Source organism: Schistocerca nitens, chromosome 2 (genome assembly GCF_023898315.1).
Source record: "Schistocerca nitens isolate TAMUIC-IGC-003100 chromosome 2, iqSchNite1.1, whole genome shotgun sequence".
In the NCBI taxonomy this organism is placed as follows: Eukaryota; Metazoa; Arthropoda; class Insecta; order Orthoptera; family Acrididae; genus Schistocerca; species Schistocerca nitens.
In genome coordinates, this window is record NC_064615.1 from 759,284,055 (window position 1) to 759,304,423 (window position 20,369).

The 20,369-nt window shown below is 37.5% G+C and overlaps 1 protein-coding gene across 1 annotated transcript in view; it reads left to right on the top strand.

Moving 5' to 3' along the window:
• The window catches only part of LOC126235312 (EF-hand domain-containing protein 1-like), a 198,849-nt gene that overhangs the window by 60,020 nt on the left and 118,460 nt on the right, over nt 1-20,369 (top strand). The window contains exon 6 of the mRNA XM_049944034.1: nt 8,678-8,862. Within this exon, the coding sequence (XP_049799991.1) occupies nt 8,678-8,862 (185 nt within the window). The remainder of the gene's footprint in view (nt 1-8,677; nt 8,863-20,369) is intronic.

Consider the following 20,369-nt stretch of genomic DNA (forward strand, 5'->3'; position numbering starts at 1 on the left):
ATCAGTGCAGTAGAAATGGCCATGGACACCAAGAGATTCGGTACACACGACACAATACACAGTGGAGGTTTGTTTACTATGCCTGGTGCACTGGGAATGCTCAATCTAGGAGCACCGGATAGGGCGGTGTCGAAAGTCGCGTTCTTCATTAATGAAAGGCCATTGTTCAAGCACAGTTACTGTTGTACTGAAATGGACAATTGTGGTTTATTGTCGAATTTGATGAGGTTATGTGAATCTGCCAGCAATATGGCACCATGGTGCAGAGCCGATGGCATCGTTTGTAGGTTAGATTTAGAAAGGGTAACAAATGGATTTTGTGACACAGCAGCATTATAGCTCACACAGAAACCCACTGATAGAGCAGCATAATGAGTAAATTGTTCTGGAAAATGTTCACAGGGTGTAAGAGAATGTGCAACAATGTTCATTGTCTGTGCACTTTGTTGAGCAAGTTGTGACAATTCCAATGAAAATTAGTCACAGTTTTCTATTTTCACATGGTTTGAAGCACAATGGTGCCAAACTGAAACAGAAGATGTACATGTAGGCATAAAACTGGTGGCCAGAGTTGGTTGCTGCATCGTAACAGTCATTGTTATTATAGGCCACATTGTCCTGTGGTATATCAATCATGGAAATTGGCCAAATTGCTGGATTCACAGAAATTGTGAAACTCTGGGTCGCCAGTGCGTGTAATATGGGGTCACCTGTGTGGCGAGTAATGATATTACGGTGAAATAATAACATTTAACACAACTTTATTGTAATGATATGCTTTATTCACTTCATTATCACAAAATGTAACAATACAGAACAAAACTAGACATGAAGTCAGTTCAAAGTTCATCATAAAGAAAGATCACACAAACTGATGTATCAAACCACCACAATAATAACAACAACATCTTGCATTATAACAATTTTCATTATAAAAGTTAAACCCTTATATGATAACAATTTTAAATGCTGTGCCATTGACTTAACAGTTACACAATAATATTGTTTATCACTGGATCACAGACATTAGCAGAATTTTTATACTTTATTTTGTTTTACTGGATAAGTTGTCTAGAGAGCAGAGAGACGTATGTAGCAGGTACATCCTTAAGCTGTTATTAAATGGGGATTATTCATTATCATGTCATGTTTAATATTACTTGGTAGAGAATTGAAGATTATGGCACTAGCATACCTTACCCTCTTTTGTGATAGTTGTGGGAGCCTCATCATTGCTATTGAGGTAATAAGACTATTTGAGCTTGCATGAGCAGATTGTTGTTGAGATCACATGAGCAGATTGTCTTTGATACTTTGAGTTTGCTGTGAACAATTGTCTAGTGCACATGTATTCAAGTTGTACCTTTGTACTGTAATAAATTGTATTATAACATTCTAAATCAACATTCTGGGTTTGACTATAAACATTTCCTCAAGGAAATCCATCAGTGGTGACCACACAACAATTAACAGCAACTGCAACAACAATGGAGCCATCTCACAATTGCTGCTTGTATGAATAAGAGGTACAAGACAGTGACTCTCCTGGAGCTTCATATGATGTTTTTCACTCCATGGATAAACCTACATTATATGTGAAATGTAAAATTGACATTCTACCATATTGTTCTATTGACAGTAACAGTGTCAAACGTGTGCATAAACAGTGTGTAATGACTTTTGATTCCTTGGTGATTTTGGTGATGATTTTACTCAACTATGCAACTTAGTGTCATTGGATTTTACTGATCTACCCTCGTCAGGCACTTGCCAGCCACTTCCACTTGCAATACCATGCAGGACCAGCTGGCTGGGTCATGCGGGAAAATTTCCAGTTACCATCTGCACTGCTCATGGTCACAGGAATTTCATCTGCCACCCTCCTCAGAACACAATCCAGCAAATCAACATCAAAATTATTGTAGAGCATGTTTAACAGTTTACTTCCCAAGCTACTGCCATTACATTTGGAACAGCTGGCAACATGTTTCAAACTATTGACTTCTTTCTATAAAGTCATGGCATCTTCGATGTCACTTCCAAGTTTTCTGCCCTTTTAAGCAACATAGGAAAACTGTCAGTGATGTCATAATAGCACCCTTGGCTAATGACCTGCTTCAGTGGTGTACAAAATCACCAGAGGAACAGCTGCAACAGGTGATTTGTGATGACACACTGGACAAGAGAATGCTACCTCTGTTTTGGAGACATCTCCATACATCTATCACCTCATCACTCATGCCATATATTATGCTTTTGATTGTATGGCACATCAACTACCACAATAGATTCCAAAGGCAATGATCTCACATGAAAATGAAACACTGGAATGCAGATTAGTCCTGGCTGACAGACTTTTTGCAACCCTGGAACAACAACAATACCCAAATGTAATAGTCAATAATGGCTGCAACCAGTTGATTTCTGAACCACAATGCTAGCAGCAGCAATGGGCAGTTGACATGACCCAAGCAGTTCCAGAAACACACAGCAGTGATGTCAGTAGTGCAACACACTGCTCAGAGCCAGTAGTAGCTGATGCAGTCTGAATGATTCCATATATGTACAACAGTGAGGCAACTAGCGCCTGCTGCAAGAACGGGGACTATCATCCAACGACAACAAACACACTTCTGCCTAGCAACAAAATTCCACTCACAGGTGCAATGACATGATCTCAGCTCTGTTGCTGCCACACTTGTTTTGGCATTTAAGACTGCTCTACGATATGCAACCACCCAAATGTAAGGTGCAATCTAGACTGCAGCACACATGACGCCACTTGGATCCTAAATGACAGTGGTGGACTCTGCTTGCTAGATCTCTTAACACATGAATACTCTCTGATTGACGCCAGCTCGTAAGCTTGCCCCATCTCGAGCAAAAACCTACTGATGGAGCTTCCTACACTGGCCATTCAGCTATGAGGTACAAATAACTCTCCTGTCAAACTTTACAGGACTTCACATACATTGTAGGCCTTGGCCACCACAAAAAAAAATTTTTAAGGCAATGTTTGGTTGCAGATGTTTGTGAACCAATCGTAGGCATGGATTTCCTCCATCACTTTCAACTCTCTCCAAATATGACAAGGGAACCCTAACAGCAAACCAACAAAAGAGAAACAGTACACAGAATCCCTGGTGGTATGCTGCTATATACAAATCCAACACAAAAGTACTTCAAATGTGGTATACACACCCACCATCTACAGCTACTCAATGATTGTCAAACGGTAGAATCAGGGATACAGAAGACAAAATCTTCTGTAGGAAGCGGGTTAGATGCCACACATTCTTATCTGCAGCACCTTCAACATGAGCAGCATTACAATCCTAGCACCACTAATACCAACAAGACAGCAACTGTCATGGCATAAACAGTGGATACCCACATACAGCTGTGACATGTAGCAAGGCATAAGCCATTGGTAACTCAGATCAGTATGATGAATTTTTCTCGCAGTGCACATGCATCCCCCATATGTGGTACAGACCTTCCACCCTCCTCCTCTGCCCAGGACTTGTGTGGGACATCTCAACAGAGAGGTATTCACTATGAAACTGGGCATAAAATTAGTACTTCATCAGTTTGCATGTTTGACGGACAGTTCACGCTCAGCTACAGACTGCCCAGTGATGTTGATCTGACCATGATTGCATAAGTACTGTTGCCTGACAGGTTACTTACCATCACAGATCCTATGTTATAGAATCACTTCCTACTAATCAAGCAGAGCCTACAGTCCAGCATCCCACCACCACAAATCAATACAGACCAATAATCCTGCTTAGGCTGCTCCTGTTGTTCTCCACCCTACCTCAGCCAACATCATCTATATTGAAACAAGGTGGGGATCATGAAATTATGTCCTTTTCTCTCCCTTTCAATGAGAAATGGCGAAGCCATGTCCTGTGTACCACCCAGCCACAGCACGGTTGGTCACGTGCGTATGTGTGAAAAGGACCACAGTAGCTGCGACCTCCCCTCCCATACCCCTCACCCACCATCCACCTACCCTCCCATTGTTCCTAATTCCTGGGAGTGAGGGGGGAGATCTCTGGGGACCTCACCACTCACCATTGACAGTGAGATAATGAGATTCTTTTTGTCAGTGGTTGAGCCCCCGTAAGAAGATTGTCTTTGGTTTTAGTAGTTTGGTATTAACAACTGTCTTGTGCACACATATTTGAGTTGTATCTCCATGTCGTAATAAATTGTATTTTAACAACATAAATCTGCATTCTAAATTTCACTGCAAGCATTTCCCCCAAGAAATCCCACATAGTGATAATTGCATTAGCTCACATAGGAGATGATATTTTTGTGTAGTGTTATAGCAATAGTGTATACTATTTTTTTGAAAGTTACCGGAGGTGTTTACAACAAAATGTATAAATTAATATATGTATTTGGTTTAGGAAGATTCAATGCCTTAACATAATTTGTTATTTTTTTTTTCACCAGTGATGCTACTTTCACTTGCAACATGTTCAAGAACGTTATTTTTCACATCAGTGGTGAGACAAAAATCTAAAATTTCATTGCTGAGGTGCATAACTCTGTTATTTTTACTAAACTATCTCAAGGTGATCACAATCAATTAATTTAGTTTCTTTACAGTGGAGATGTTGAATCTCAGATAGGTACAACAAAAAGACTCACAGTTAGCTTTCGGTCATTAAGGCCTTCATCAACAACAGACACACATAAGCACATGCACACACACTCATGCAAATGCAACTCACACAGACCATTGCAGTCTCAGGCAATTGAAACCACACTGTAAGCAGCAGCACCAGTGCATGATGGGAGTGGTGGCTGGGTGGGGTTAAGGAGGAGGTTGGGGCATGGAGGGAGAGGGGTAGTATGGTGGGCGTGGCAACTCTGCTATGTGGTGAGTGGCAACTTTCCTTCTCGTAACATTGTTACAAAAATATTATCAAATGGACAAGGTATACTCTTGATTGAAATTAGAAAGATTAATCACTGAAATGATTAATATACTGCAAAACAAAAGTGCATGAAGTTTGTTGTTCTGACACAATAATACAAAAAAATGTAACCCATAAAGCACTTTTAAATGATTATTATGTAAATAGTAGTGGTCAGTTGGCACATTTGACATTAATGGTTGGGATCATCTATGCAATGCCTCCCTCTAAGAGTAGGAACATTAACATTATCTTACTAATTCTATCTTAAGCGACAGTGATTGTGAACCACTAAACTGTACGACTGTGCTACATGCATTAACTGAACAACTGCTACCACAAGTTGAAGTAACATACCTTGGAAGGCCATGATTTAGTTCAAAGGTTGGACTCTGACATGATCACCACCCCTGGGCAATCCTGATCTTCACACCATGCTGTCCCTGGACAAACTCCCGTTTAAAATTCTCTCTCGTAATCCACTTCTTCCAAAAATGCTCCATGTGGACACCTTAAAAGAATTCAAATTACGAACTGCACTCATCAGGATTTCACTGTGCCAATCACATAATCAAATATCACTGGACAGTCTCCCTTCATGAAATTGGCAAAGGTAGAGTGACTTGCCACCAAAAATTACTGATACCCCCAGTACATCTTCTGACATCACCATCTGATTCCCAATCATAACACTAATTTTCAGCATGTGCACAAAATCAGTTGGTGTGGGAACCCAAACATCTCAAAAAATACACCAGCTCTGCTTGAAATACACTGTGGTGCACCCAACAATGCAGAGCTATTTCAGGCTTTGAGGAGAAATGTCTTACAATCCTAACAGATATGATTCCCTTAGAAAAGTCCTCTGAAAGCTGGCCCACAAATATCTGCAGATTCCAAAAAGTTTCTCTGCTGACAGAGAACAATGCCCAGAACACCAGCCTGTCAAACAATAAAGCCTGAAAGTTGTAAGAAGACCCTCCAGCTAGCATTGGGAACAATACACTGGAGTGTGTTAACAGCAGGACACTGCTCATGGCTTGGCGAGTCCCCACTGTCACGGGCCTTCCGCAAGCCTCTCCTACGACATAAAAGTGGCAACCATCCCCACACAAGCCTTGCCATTGTACCTGCAGCACGGTGCTTCTGCCTTCCCTATAGCCCATTAAGGTGATCCTTCAGTGTCTCTGTGAGCAACATGTCACTCCCCACACAGCAGCAACACATGCAGATAATGTAATTTTAGTCAATAGAATGAAAGACCTTTCACCTCTAATTATCCAGTGCAACTAGATACCGTGATAAGCAGTATGCAGTCACTGTAAGTCCACTTCATTAAATGTTATAACTGCCCTAGTGCCTTCCTATTTAGGTAAAATGCATTAAAATGTGCATGTGCTTGTGAACTGAATTAATTAAAATGAAAGGAGACAAACTCTCAGGACTTCCCATCTTTCAATGAATGAGGTCTTGATGTCGAAACTTAATATAATGTTTGTGGATCAGATATTCTCATCTTTAAAAGTTTCAAAGCCATGGGCAGAATCTGAGATGGATGCCTCTATGTGGCATCCCAGATGCCAGAGCTTCTCAGTAACAGTTTTCACCAGAATGTAAGTAGGCAAATTTACACTATTGATTATTAAGTGTGGTATTCTTATGAATCAATGGCTACAGCAACAGAACCATATGTAGCATTACAGGAGCACAAAATGAAAGGGAGGATGAGATGGAACAAAAAACACATCTGCCTACTGCAAACACAGGGCGTCATTGAACTGTTGTAATAGTTCTTCACGTCAAGCTGACCTACTCACACAGCAGAAAAATAAGAGATGTTCCTCCAAGAAGAATTCTATTGACAAATGACACAATTCTGGAGTTAATGTCAGCTGTGAGTGTGGAATAGTTTACACTGAAGAGACATAGCATTCTATTAGCAATACAGCAAGTCAGCAGTTAGGAGGAAGCTAAAAGAGGTGATTGAAATTGTGAAGCAGCCTGCTAACATTGGTCATAATAATGAGTACAGGCTCCCATTGTCTTGGCTATATAGGCTTGTCCATCATTCACAAATGCCAGTCAATAGGAATGCAAATAAAAACAACTATCAGTTAAGGTTGTCAGCCCCATCTCCCCACTTCTGCCAGTCAATGAAAGTAGAGTTCAATGATGTCCTTGACTGACTGACTCTATGTGCTGGATGAAATTTCACTATTTAAGATGTGAAATTAGCACTGGTCCACCCTGATGGAGACCATGCAACATTGGCCAACATTTTGTATAAATAACATGATGATGAGATCAAATTTGGAATTATTTTATTGAAGATTTAGAAAAAAAGTTTAACCAAGCTTTGGATTAATATTCACATAGTAGAATAGTAAAGTAAATACCACTCACAAATAGGGTCTTGAGTTTGTTCCTATTGTCTGATTGCTGCCTACAAGACAGTATGAGAAGCAATCTATGATTGTAGAACATGTGATTAGCAAGTTGGCAATCCCTCCAGATATTATTGACAGTACAAAACCAAAAAAGAAATGCTCACTATTATTTTCAAAAGTTCCTTTACAAACCAAGCTACAATAGCACTGTTCAAGTTTAATTTTGTCACTATTTAAAATATGTTGTATTGAGAAACAACTGAAATCACTAGAATTGAAAAGCCCTATCAGATACAGAAGCGTACTTACAAAGTTTAAAGAACCAATAGTAATTGAGAAATCTAGGAAAATACCACTGCATCCTAAGTATGAAACCTGTAGAGACCCAAAAGACAAGAGTTGACCAATTACCAGTCACACAGAGCATTTATTAATACAGGTATTATTCCTGCACTCCATATGCAATAAGAATAAAAGGAAACCCAAATGGAATGGAAAGAAATGCAAAAATAGCTTATCCAATAGAAATTACTCTCTGCCATGCATTTCACAGTGGGTTGCATAGACGAAGAAGAAAAGTGATTTAGAGGTAATTCTAAATACTACTTGTTTTTAATCTATCTGGTAACTTTACATTTAAGGCAAAAAAATTCCTCCTCATGAATGAAAGCACTCTACATTTGACAGAATAATAGGGACGAGTGGAACAACAACTGCTAGGTTGTACATCAGTAAATTTAAAGAAAAAAATTATCTCTGTGATCTGCCATGGAAATTCCTCCTGTTTAATTTGTACATCTTTCTTAACCATAAATATCAAACCAGTCGTTTAGCTGATATCTGTACCCATAACATCTTTCCAAATCATATATTTGTATTTTTTGTTTAGGCAACAAGACAGGTTATAGAATTCTAACTCAACTATTTTGTAAATGATGCCTTTCTCTTCTTTCTCTCAAAGCTGAATAGTTATCAATCATAGTTTCTTGTATCATAATTACCATCCTTTTAATAATGTGATGTTACTGTTGAAATGTTGCGGGGAAATTTATTGCATAAAAGGAAATGTCTATGCTAGTATAATAAATGTGTAATTACATTTACAGCCTTTTCTAGAGGTTGCTTTCAGAACATTTTATAGATTTCTGATGATTTGCATTTCTTGTTTGTAATACTGCTGCTAAATATATTAACTACATGAATCCTTGGTGATTTTCATATGCCACAATCTGATTTGTTGGAAACAAAGAAATAATCATTTTAAGTTCTAACATTAGCAAATTGGAATCAAATAAATTTAGATGAAGTTTGTACTTGATTTTTTATGTGACTTACAGTGCCTTCTTTTATGAACAGACTGTATGCTGTTTTAGAAGAAAATGATGCTGAATGTGAAGAATTAAAACCTTTTATTATTTATTACTTCCTTGTTGATGACTGTGTTGAAATCAAAGAGGTCCATGGGAAGAATGATGGAAGAGACCCTGTGCCTTTACTTCTTAAAAAGACCAAGTTGCCCAAAAACTGGAATGATTTGCCTGGTAAGAGCGTAAAGTTATATACCATCTATAATTTTAATAATCAGTAGTCAAATTAGAATGAAAGTTTCTAAATAGAAATAGTCTAGAATTACATGTTATTTGTTAAGATTTAAAATTTATTAATCAGGTGATTGGTTTTGATCATGATATGATCATTATCAGACCAGTGTATATAATCACTAGTAGCGGGCTGCTCCTCACCAATGATGTCAGTAATTTGAAGCTCTTTTTGGACACAAACAACCCCCCTTCTATAGGTTTTTTTTAAGCTTTCCTTCGGTTTTTGGTTTCCCCACTTTTTTGAGTTTTGCTCCCATTGCTGCTAGTTTCGAGTTTTCTTTTTTTTTTTTAGCTTTTCCTAAGTCACAGACCGGGCGCTAATGACCATAGCATCTGATGATGATCATATCTTGGTCAAAACCAGTCTCTTGATCAATAAATTTTAAATCTTAGCAACTTACATGTGATCCTAGACTGTTTTTATTTAAATGCATTTATTCTCATTTTTGATCACTGTTACCCAAGAAAAATGTTCCAAAATATGCTTAATAGTAAAATTATTTAAGACTTTTACAGTATCAAAGACATTTTTTAGTTCAAGTCTGATATTTTTTACTTCTTTATCTGTATCTACACATGTTGTTCTGCTTCAGCAGTCACAGTTCAGTCAGAGCACATCGGATTTTAGTTGCCTCTTTGTCAATACAATCAGATATTTTCCAAGATTTCCATAGTAATATCATGAGAAGAAAAAGGATACTTATGTTCTTACATGCACCTGGTATTTAAGAAACTTTTAACTGATTTCTGTAGGTCATTTGTAATATTAAACTAGTAGTTTCAGCTCTCTGAAACTGCAGACGTGTGTGCAAGTTGCGCTTGCGTGAGTGTGTGTGTACGTGTGAGTATGTGTGTCTACTGCTGACAAAGGCCTTAATGGCCAAAAACTATGATTGTGTGAATCTTTTTATTGTGCCTATCACAACTCAGCATCTCAGCTATATGGTGAATAGCAACTTTCCTTCTCTCGTATTGTTAGATTCCATCCTGGATTTTCCATTGTTTGATAAACTTGTGTACAGTCACACTAAAGGTCCACAACACCATCTCCATCAACAAACATGCTCTGCAGGTCACCAAATACTGTTTGGCAGATGGTTCCTTGTACCAAAGTCGTTCTTTTTGCTGTTTCACTCACAAATGGAGCAAGGTCCTGATTTCTCTTGTTGTCAGGGTCATTATATGAAATGTATGTTGGCAGTAGTGGGGTCATTGTGCAGTCTGTCGCAGGTGATGATTCTCAGTGTGGACTGAATCTACCTAGCAACAGTCTAGCAGCACGTCTCTGGATTACCTCGATGTCTTCCTTTGAGAGGGGGGGGGGGGGGGGGAATCCCAAACACTCAATCAATTCAATATTCAAGTATGGGTTGCACAATTTTTCTACACAGTGTCTATTTTACAGAGGAGCTACACTTTCCTGGAATCCTCCCAATGAACCAAAGTCACCCATTCGGCGTCCCTACAATTGACCTCACATTCCCATTTGGTTTCATATCTTTTTGCAACTAACATTCAATTAGCATTCAAGAATGGATCACGCAGTTGTTCTGTGCACTGTCTCCTTATGAATGATCTACACTTTCCTAGAATTCTCCCAATGAACTGAAGTCAACCGTTCACCTTCCCTACAACTGTCCTTACATTCTCATTCCATTTCATATTGTTTTGCAACATTATGAGTATCTATTTCATCATTGTGACTGTATATAATGGTATACCACTGAAACTGTATATGATAACTGAAGGACTGTTTTTTTACTAGTCTGTGTTACTTCATTAATAAAGTAATCAACTATATTTGTATAAATGTATACATGATTCTATATGCTCTGACAGCAGCAATAGGTGAAACACCATATACCATGAAGGGTACTTTGCCACATAGTTGTCATTGTTTCATTTTTAATGGAAGGTAGTAAAAGAAAATTTTGTATCAGTTTGAATTATGATTAACAGCAGGTTCTCCTTATGTAAACCAGTCCCCATAAGTATGCAAAACCAGTGTAGTTTTACATTTGATTTAACCAATTGGAAACTATGTTCAAAGATTCATACAGCTACAAGCTTACACATGTTGTATAGGTGTTCCCTGAAAAAATAATCGCAGTAAAATTTCTTGGAGTATCATCCCTGGAAAGTTTCCCATACCAGCACGGTTATTTTGTGAAATGCTGACACGTGTCTGCATTATATTAAATGTTTTCAAAAACTGAGAAGTTCAACATTTTTCATGTTGCTGATACCAGTGCTGAACTGTAACTAAGAATTAATTTATTGCTGTTCTAGTCACATTCAAATGGTGTTTCTTATGCTGGTGTGTGATTCCTGTTACAGTTATAAGCATCATGTTACTGGGAGAACCCTGTGGCAGTTTGAACTTTTGAGTCAGTCAGTTGAAAGTGTTTGGGTAGTTTATATTGCAGTGCAGAGTGGTCAGTCAGTAGTGTCTTAATCAACATCAATTATTAATTGAAACTTTGTAAACTGCTTCTTTATTTTATAGTGAAAGAATTCTTTATGTGTGTCATCTATCATTATTGTTCTCTGCTAGAAACTTGATCAGAGGAAAGTCACTTTGTCTACATTAATATCCATACTCAGGTTTTAGCACAGGCTAAATGATCCTGGAGATTAAAAAATGTAATCTTGAACTGGCCTTGTAGTTTTATATAACAAAAATTAAAAATAATGATGACACAGATGGACTGGCCATTTCTGTGTTGATGGCTTGGCTTTGAAGACGGTAAACATCTGTAGTCAAGAAATATCAGTAGATCGCCTCTTTAGCAAAGGTAGTGATAAAGAACTTGGATGAAATGGTTTGGTTGTGTTCATCAAGAGATGCTGGTCTCTTACATATGTAAATAGATGGATTTTCGTTGTGTGCTGTAAGATAACACAACATATAATATGAATTTGTTAGAGAACTGGCAGGTAAGTGTAAGAATAATATGACAAAAAATTTATCTAATGACTTAAACAATGGGAAGTCCAGGTTGGGGTATCAACACTTGAAAAGGATGTATTGCTACTCACTATAAAGATGACACACTCAGTTGCAGACAAGCTCAGGCACAGGCATTCTGGCCAGAATGGCTGGAGATAGTGTTCATATTTATATAAAGTATGCTTGCTTCTGTGAATGTGTGTGTTTTCCTTTCTGAAAAAGGCTTTGGCCAAAAGAGCAATATGTTTCATTGTGTTCATCTTGAACTCAGTGTATCATCTTTGTGGACAGTAGAATCTATGATTTTCATAATATTGTTGATTTCTAAGTATTTAGATGACCAAACATTGACTATTATACTTTAGACATTCCAAGAGACTAGAAACATTACTGATGGAAGATAGAGAGAAACCAGAAATCAGAAGACAGGAGACTCTCTGTGGAAGTCTAATAAGTTCACAACTGCCACCAGCATAGAACAGTCAGGATAAATTACCTATAGGGATTCCATAAGTTGGAATTGTCTTTACAACAGAATGTTTATTACTTCCAGAATGAATTTTTGCCCTGCAGCAGAATGTGTGCTTGATTTGTAACTTCCTGGAAAATTAAAATTGTGTTCCAGACCATTACTCAAGTTTGAGACCTTTTCTCATTGTGGGTAAGTGCTTTATTGGCTGAGCTATCCATGCATGGCTCAAAACCCATCCTTATTGCTCCACTTATACAAGTACCTCTGTTATAACTTCCAAACATCATACCAGTTCTCCTGCATACCTTGTGGGAATGGTGCTCCTGGAAGGAATGATGTAATGGGGAAAGGTCCCAAGTTTGAGTTCCAGTCCCGGAAAAAGTTTTAATCTGCCAGGAAGTTCTGATGCTGGATAAAAAGTTCTTGGTAAACTTGCCACATCAAATTCAGATAAAATTCAAGCTTTCGACAACTACCTCCATTGTCAGCAGCAAGGGCTATGTCTGACTGTCATGAAACTGGTAACGCTCACGCTTTTATACCGAAGCAACCACATCTCATTGGTTTGATTACATCATGGTGACATCAAGAAGGCGGTGTGTACTACTGTGGCATCCTTTATGGTCATAGATAATGTTTGCGCACTCTGCCCAGCGTCAATAGCAGCACCTTCACTTGCATCGGCCGTAAGTTACAAAAAGACTGCCTATGGGCTTTGGCTTTATTAAGTCCATGGTTCCATGCATTAATAAGTGCATAGCCCATGTCTAACTTGCACTACTTCTCTAATCACAGAGTCCCAGTAGTTCAAGCATGGGCCAGAATTCTCATTTGTTCAAACATAACCTTGTATTTATTTAACATCACTGGTTTTTCAAAATTCCTGTACTTCAGGTGATGCTGATGTTCAACACAGCAATCACCAACAGTCCGTACACATTGATCCATGTAGCTGCTGCCACACTCACAAGTAATATTATTAATTCTTGGTGGGTAAACTCTGGTCTGATTCCTTGCCTACTGAGGACTCTGTCTATCTTCCTAGTTGTTGCAGCACAGAATGGAAGCCATGCTGTGTGTTGGTCCTCCTGACTTTACTGAACAGAATCATGTGTTAGTTTTCTTTCCAGTGTTGACCTAATATAATGGACTGAATACCTGTTCCTTCTGAACAACATCATCAGATGATTCATCTTGGAGCTGAGATGCTCCTCGTCTGAAATAGTTCTGGCTCTGTTAGTTAAGGTGTTCAGCATAGCTTTCTTTTGAGTTGGTTGTTGAAAGCTGTGTACATTGAGATACAGATCTGTATGCATTGGTTTTCTACATATGGAATGGCCGAGTCGCTCATCTTCTTTCCATTCCACCAACATGCCTAAGAAAGGCTACTTTACGTCCTTACCCATCATAAATTTAATATTTGGATGAATTCTGTTCATGTTGTCAATAAACTGCTGCAGTGCCTCTCTGCCATGTAGCCAGATTAAAAATGTGTGATCGATATATCTGAAAAAGCAGGCTGGATGGAGGTGGTACTATTCAACACCCATTGTTCAAAATTCTCCATGAACAAATTAGTTATGGCTTGTGACAGTGGCAAACCCATGGCTGTTCAATCAGTCATTTTATAATAATTTCCATCATAAAAAATGTTTAGTAGTTAGGACATGTTGGAATAATTTTTAGTTTTCAAGAGAGAAATGAACAGCCAATTATCTTAATGTTCCTTCTACTGGTACTTTCACAAACAGGGAGACCATGTTGAGGCTGGCCACAGTATCACTTGGGCCTGTCCTCATCTCTATTTTCATGATGTCACACTGATATAATCCAAGCAATTAGATGCCATCACTTGGGTATAAAAATGTGAGCTTCAGCAATTTCATGATAGTCAGACATGGCCCCTGATGACAGTGATGATGGTAGTGATTGAAAGCATGAGATTTTATCTATATCTGATGTGGTAAGCTTACCAAGATCTTTCTATTCGAGGACACCACTACAGAAGATTTCATAGCCATATTAGTGTTTATTAGTGATGTCCTTAAATTATTAATGTGGCTCTATTAGTAAATATCTCATGAGGAATTTTCATTCTATTGATATCCTTTTGCAAGTTTGCCTCATAGCTTTTATAGTGGTTGGGGAGAGAGATAATGTGCATTGTCCAGATTTGCAGTAATTATCATTTAGCTGCACCAAAAATTGTATACCCAGAAACATGTACAGGCCTAGATGTGTGTGTGTTAAAAACATTGTGGCAGTTCTGGGACACTGAATACATGTTAATTCCTTTTGGTTTTGGTGTGCTGCTTGGTATTTGTCTTTTCTCCTCAATGATGTACAACAATGCTGGTGTGGTTGAGGTGGCTATTCTCTCCTAATGTTGATTTCATCTCTGAAAATCTCCATTTAAAAATTAAAGTCCTCATTGCATTGGGAGAAGGAAATTAGGATGTAGCTTGGCAGTAGAATGAAAACTTGGTGACTTCTGCGTATTATAACTTTTACTTAACACAATACTGAGACCACAATTACATACATCTTTCTTGCACCAGCTTAAAAGACCAACAGATGCTGAGATCAGTGAAAAACAAAAGAGGTACATAAAATAATAGCTATTTTAACCTTCAGTTTTCTGTTAGCTTACTGAGATGAACATACCTTCCTATTATATCTTTGCACCTCTCAATTTGTATGTCATGTCTTTGAAGGAAGTACTTAAGTTACAAATTCACAACATCCAGAAACATATGGCCCCAGAATGTCAATATCGATTATTTTTTAGAGGTGCATATGGGGCCTGAAGATGGCATAATGAATTGCTGAAACTGATAGTGAAAATAAAATAAATTGCATGGCTGTTTGGCAGATGTCATTGTTCAAAATCAGTACACTGTCGTTGTGCATTACACTATTTACACCTTTCTTTGTACTTTAAACTCTTGATCTATCATGTTGCTGAAACTTGTATTCATGGCCAAGTTTACCTTGTTTACTCCTCCCACACACAAGTCAACACTAGCAATAAAACCAACACATGATTATGTTCAATAAAGTCAGGAGGGCCAACATACAGCATGGCTTCCATTCTGGTGTGCAACAATTAGGAAGATAGGCAGAGTCCTTAACAGGCAAGGAATCAGACCAGTGTTTACCCACCAGGAATTAGTAGTAGTAGTAGTAGTAGTAGTAGTAGTTTATTCATCCAGAGACAATGTATATTGCATGGATTTCGTCAAAAAATACATAGTATATATATATATACACACACACATATAGGGTGAACAATACTATACAAAATACAGATGTGCATAGTAGACTACATAACATCAGACCACATTGAAATAGCATGTACAACTTTGATTATTTACATTGATGTATGAGAAAGACTTTTTATATGGAATACACAGTTGATATTTAGATATAACGCATACAATTCTAGCACTTTTGTACATATTATTTATTTAGATCATAGCAACAGTCAGATAAAAATTACTATTGGCACAGAGTACATAAATATAATTGTTTATTATGAAGCTATTCCAGGTATTCTTTTACACTATAATAGCAGTTGGTCATTAAAAATTTGAATACTGCTTCTTTAAACGAAGACAATTTTTTTTATTTCTTTTATCTTTACCGGTAGTTTGTTATACAATCTGCTTCCTTGTATGTTTGTTTGTTTCTGCGCCAAAGCCTTGTTAACTCTTTTTATATGAATGTCATTGCACTTTCTTGTGTTGTAAGTATGTAGATCCGAGTTGGATTGGAAATTGTTAATATTTCTTTTTACATTAATTACGCTTTTCTGTATATAGAGGCACAGTAGGGGTAGAATATTCAGCTGTTTAAATAATTGCTTTGAAGGAGTTAGCCTTGAACTGTTGGTAATTATTCTAACAGCTCGTTTTTGTAGAGTGAAGATAGTTTTGAGATTTTTCTTACTATGACCCCAGAAGGTGAGGCCATAGGTAATAGCAGAATGTATATAAGCAAAGTAAACAGCTCTGGTACATTCCCTACTACATACAAAGCTAATAACACGTAAAGCAAAGCAAGCAGAGCTTAACTTATGCGAGAGATACAGGATATGGGATTTCCAGTCTAAATTTTCGTCTATATGTACACCTAAAAATTTTGTGGTAGCAACTCTCACAATTTCTTTATTTTGTATTCTGAGATCTAGATCAGAGTGTGACTTTGCTTTCCTGTAATGGATATAATTAGTTTTAGAGATATTTATGGTTAATTTGTTCACTTCAAACCAATTTTGCAAATATTCTATAACTCTGGTTGCAGATGTTGGCAATACCCGGTTTATGTCAGTTACTACAATGTTTGTGTCATCCGCAAACAGGGTTATATGAGTACCATTTACTGGAATCTTGATATCATTTATGTAAAGAAGAAATAGGAGAGGTCCTAGAACACTCCCCTGTGGTATCCCAATTGGCACAGTCTGAATATCCGATCTGTAAACAATACTTTGGTTTTTACTGTTTGTTGTTGCAATTTCTACTACCTGTTTCCTATTATGGAGATATGACTGAAACCACTTTTTAGCTACTCCTCGTATACTGACATATTCTAATTTGTCTAGCAGGATATCATGTTGGACAGTATCAAATGCCTTTGAGAGGTCCAAATTTATTCCTATTGTACTGTTGTTCTTATCTAGCCCCGTTACAATATTTTCAGTGAATTGGGTGATGGCTGACTCTGTACTCATTCCTTTGCGAAAGCCGTGTTGGTTTACAGACAATAGATTGAATTTCTCGAGGTAATTTGTAATTCTGTTTTTCATGACTGTCTCTATTACTTTTGAAAATACCGATAATAAAGCTATTGGTCTATAGTTTCCCACTTCATGTATATTGCCATTTTTATACAATGGTTTTACTTTTGCAATTTTTAATCGTTGTGGAAAGACACCTTCTGAAAATGATATGTTTATAATGTGTGAGAGTAGGTCTGATATGACACTAGCACATCTCATCAAGACTGAGCAAGGTATCTTGTCAATCCCTGAGGACATTTTATTCTTCATTGTTTTTATTATTCGATTAACTTCCAATTTGTTCGTGGGAGGTAGCAATAATGAATTAACACTTTGTTCTTCTGGGATTGATGTTCTACTAATCTTAGAACAATTTTTACTCAGATTGATTGGACTATTTATGAAGTAGTCATTAATGTAATTTGCTAAAGTAAGATTTCTGACTAGCACACCTTGATCATCTTTTAAAACAAAGTCATAGGGATTTCTAACATTTTTGCTTGGGCCTATTTCTTTTTTTACTACATTCCATATAGCTTCTGATTTGTTAGCTGACCCAGCAATTACACTGTCATTGTGTATTGTCTTGGCTTTTTTGATCACCTTCCTGTAAATTTTCTTGTATGTCTTAACATAATCTGTGAAGTGTTCATCTTTGTTATCTTTTTCGAGTTGACTGATATGTTTTAGTGTTTGACTAGATACTCTAATAGCAGGTGTTATCCACTGGCTTGTGTTCCTAGGTATGACATTGATCTTCGTGAGCTTTTTTTGGGAAACACATCTCAAATAGGGACATGAATGTACTAGAAAAAGCATTGAAAGATTCCTCAGTTGTTGTTTGTGCAGAGACATCTTCTCAGGTTTCATTAGCTAACAAGTGGATGAAAGTATTCACTTTTTCTGTATAGAAGTGCCTTTTTTATCCCCACTTATATTTTACTGCCTTGGGGATAGAGTAATTTATGTATGTTAATAGTGTATTGTGATCCAAAAGACCTAAGTTTATGTTTAGTGGCTCAGTGATGTCATTCTCCATATTTGTGAAAATATTGTCTAAAAGAGAAGATGACAGTTCTGTTATTCTGGTGGCATCTGTAAAGAGTGGTTTCATGTGGAAGCTGCTGAGTATACTCAAGAGCTGGCAGCACCTACATGGGTCAATGTGTATGGACTGTTGGTGATTGCTGTATTGGACATCAGCATCACATGAAGTATTGGAATTTTGAAAAACCAGTGCTGCAACATGGGGTGCTGAGGCTTGTGTGTAGTGAAACCATCAATGCTGTGAACATCAGCATCACCTGCAGCACAGGAATTTTGAAAAATCAGTGCTGCAACATGGGGTGCTGAGGCTTGAGTATAGTGAAACCATCAATGCTGTGATGATGAGGTTCATCATTTATAGCCCAGGACTTTGTTCCTGCTATAATCCACATGTTTCAGTGGTTGAACCAGGCTCACACTCTCAGCATCCCAAAGGCACTTGAATGGGTACAAGGTAAGTCTCCAATGCCTTTAATTGTTTCCATACCCTCTCTGTGGTAGAATGTCTTTTGATACCTGAGTCCACTGAGGATACAAATTTTTATTACTTCCCAAGCACTGGCAAACGTTTTTTTATGGGAATACACATGGAATGATGGGCTTCAAACCTTCACAAAATGTTTGTAGCACTTTGCAGTTATTAGTTCACATATGCAGTCCTGGAAATCATATCCAGCTTTACATTGCATCATAGTTTTTACATTTCATCATTGTTACAATACCCTGAGTACTTACATTTTAAAATATATTGACACATCAGGTTTGCATATTTCTTACGCTGTACATTTTCATATGACATTTACATTTCTTTACATAAATATTATACAAACATTTACATAAAGATGGACATTATACATACAAGACAGTTAATATTATGTAAATTTCTTCTGATTATATGTCTCATAACATCTTTCAGTTTTTACCTTATTGTTTTATCACCTGTTGCTCCCAGGAATTACCCTTTTGAATGTACATTTGTGAACAATCTGTTTTCACAGTTCATCTCATTTTAACATTACACAGATTGTTGCTTTTTCAGTCTCATTTTCCAGCATTGACAAAATATTTTCATACAATATTACTAATATATCTGAATAAGTTTTGTGTTCATACATCACACCTGCCACAATTATTCATCATTACAGATGCAGAGGAAGGAAAGTGCGCTAGACCTACATAACTATGCTTAACTACCCCTCTGACAAGTTTACTAGAATTTGTCTACTGGTCTACAGGAAATTTTATGGATAGGAAGAAGCATTCATTTTTACTCCACCACTGCAATCTTTCCTTCATCACGTGAGAACTATTGAGTACATTGTTTCATGACTACCTACTTGTGTTAATCCACTTACTTTTTGTTTACTATCTGTTGATACATTCTGAGCCGGCCGGGGTGGCCGAGGGGTTCTAGGCACTAAAGTCTGAAACCGCACTACCGCTACGGTCGCAGGTTTGAATCCTGCCTCGGGCATGGATGCGTGTGATGTCCTTAGGTTAGTTAGGTTTAAGTAGTTCTAAGTTCTAGGGGACTGATGACCTAAGATGTTAAGTCCCATTGTACTCAGAGCCATTTGACAGTACAATATTGTGTTATACAAGTGTCATCATCAATTTTAAACAGTGTACTTCAGTGTCAGTGAATCATTTCATCATCACTGTTTCACAAGTCATTCAATGTAGTGTCACCTGAAATAAGATTGGCAACCTGGCAGCCAAACTTCCCTGAAGGGGCATTCTGACCAACAGTGCCACATGATCATTTCATTTCTGTAGTGTAGACATTTTATTTCCTTAGTAGTCAAGTCATATTATAAAGTTTTCTCTAAGTGTAGATTACATGGCATTTCTTTGCTAAGCTATGATCGTTGTCAGGCAATGATTTGTTGGCTTATGCTGTGCTGTGCACATGTGTGGAGGTTGTCAACCTTAAAGGTAGCTACTGCATGTATGCAGCTCTGTCCTCATTGCTACATATACTGTATCTCAATTGTATACGTACTGTGTCTTTAAACAGTACAGTTTCAAATAATTTTTGTGCTCAGCAGGAGTCATTTTTTCTGAGCTTCTCAGGCCCGTAAATATATGAAAAAAATACTATATAGCTAAAACTTAAATCCTAATTAGGCAACCCAAATGAAATAGGCAAAAATGAAATCTTTCCTTAACACTAAATATCAATTGTAATAAGTATATTC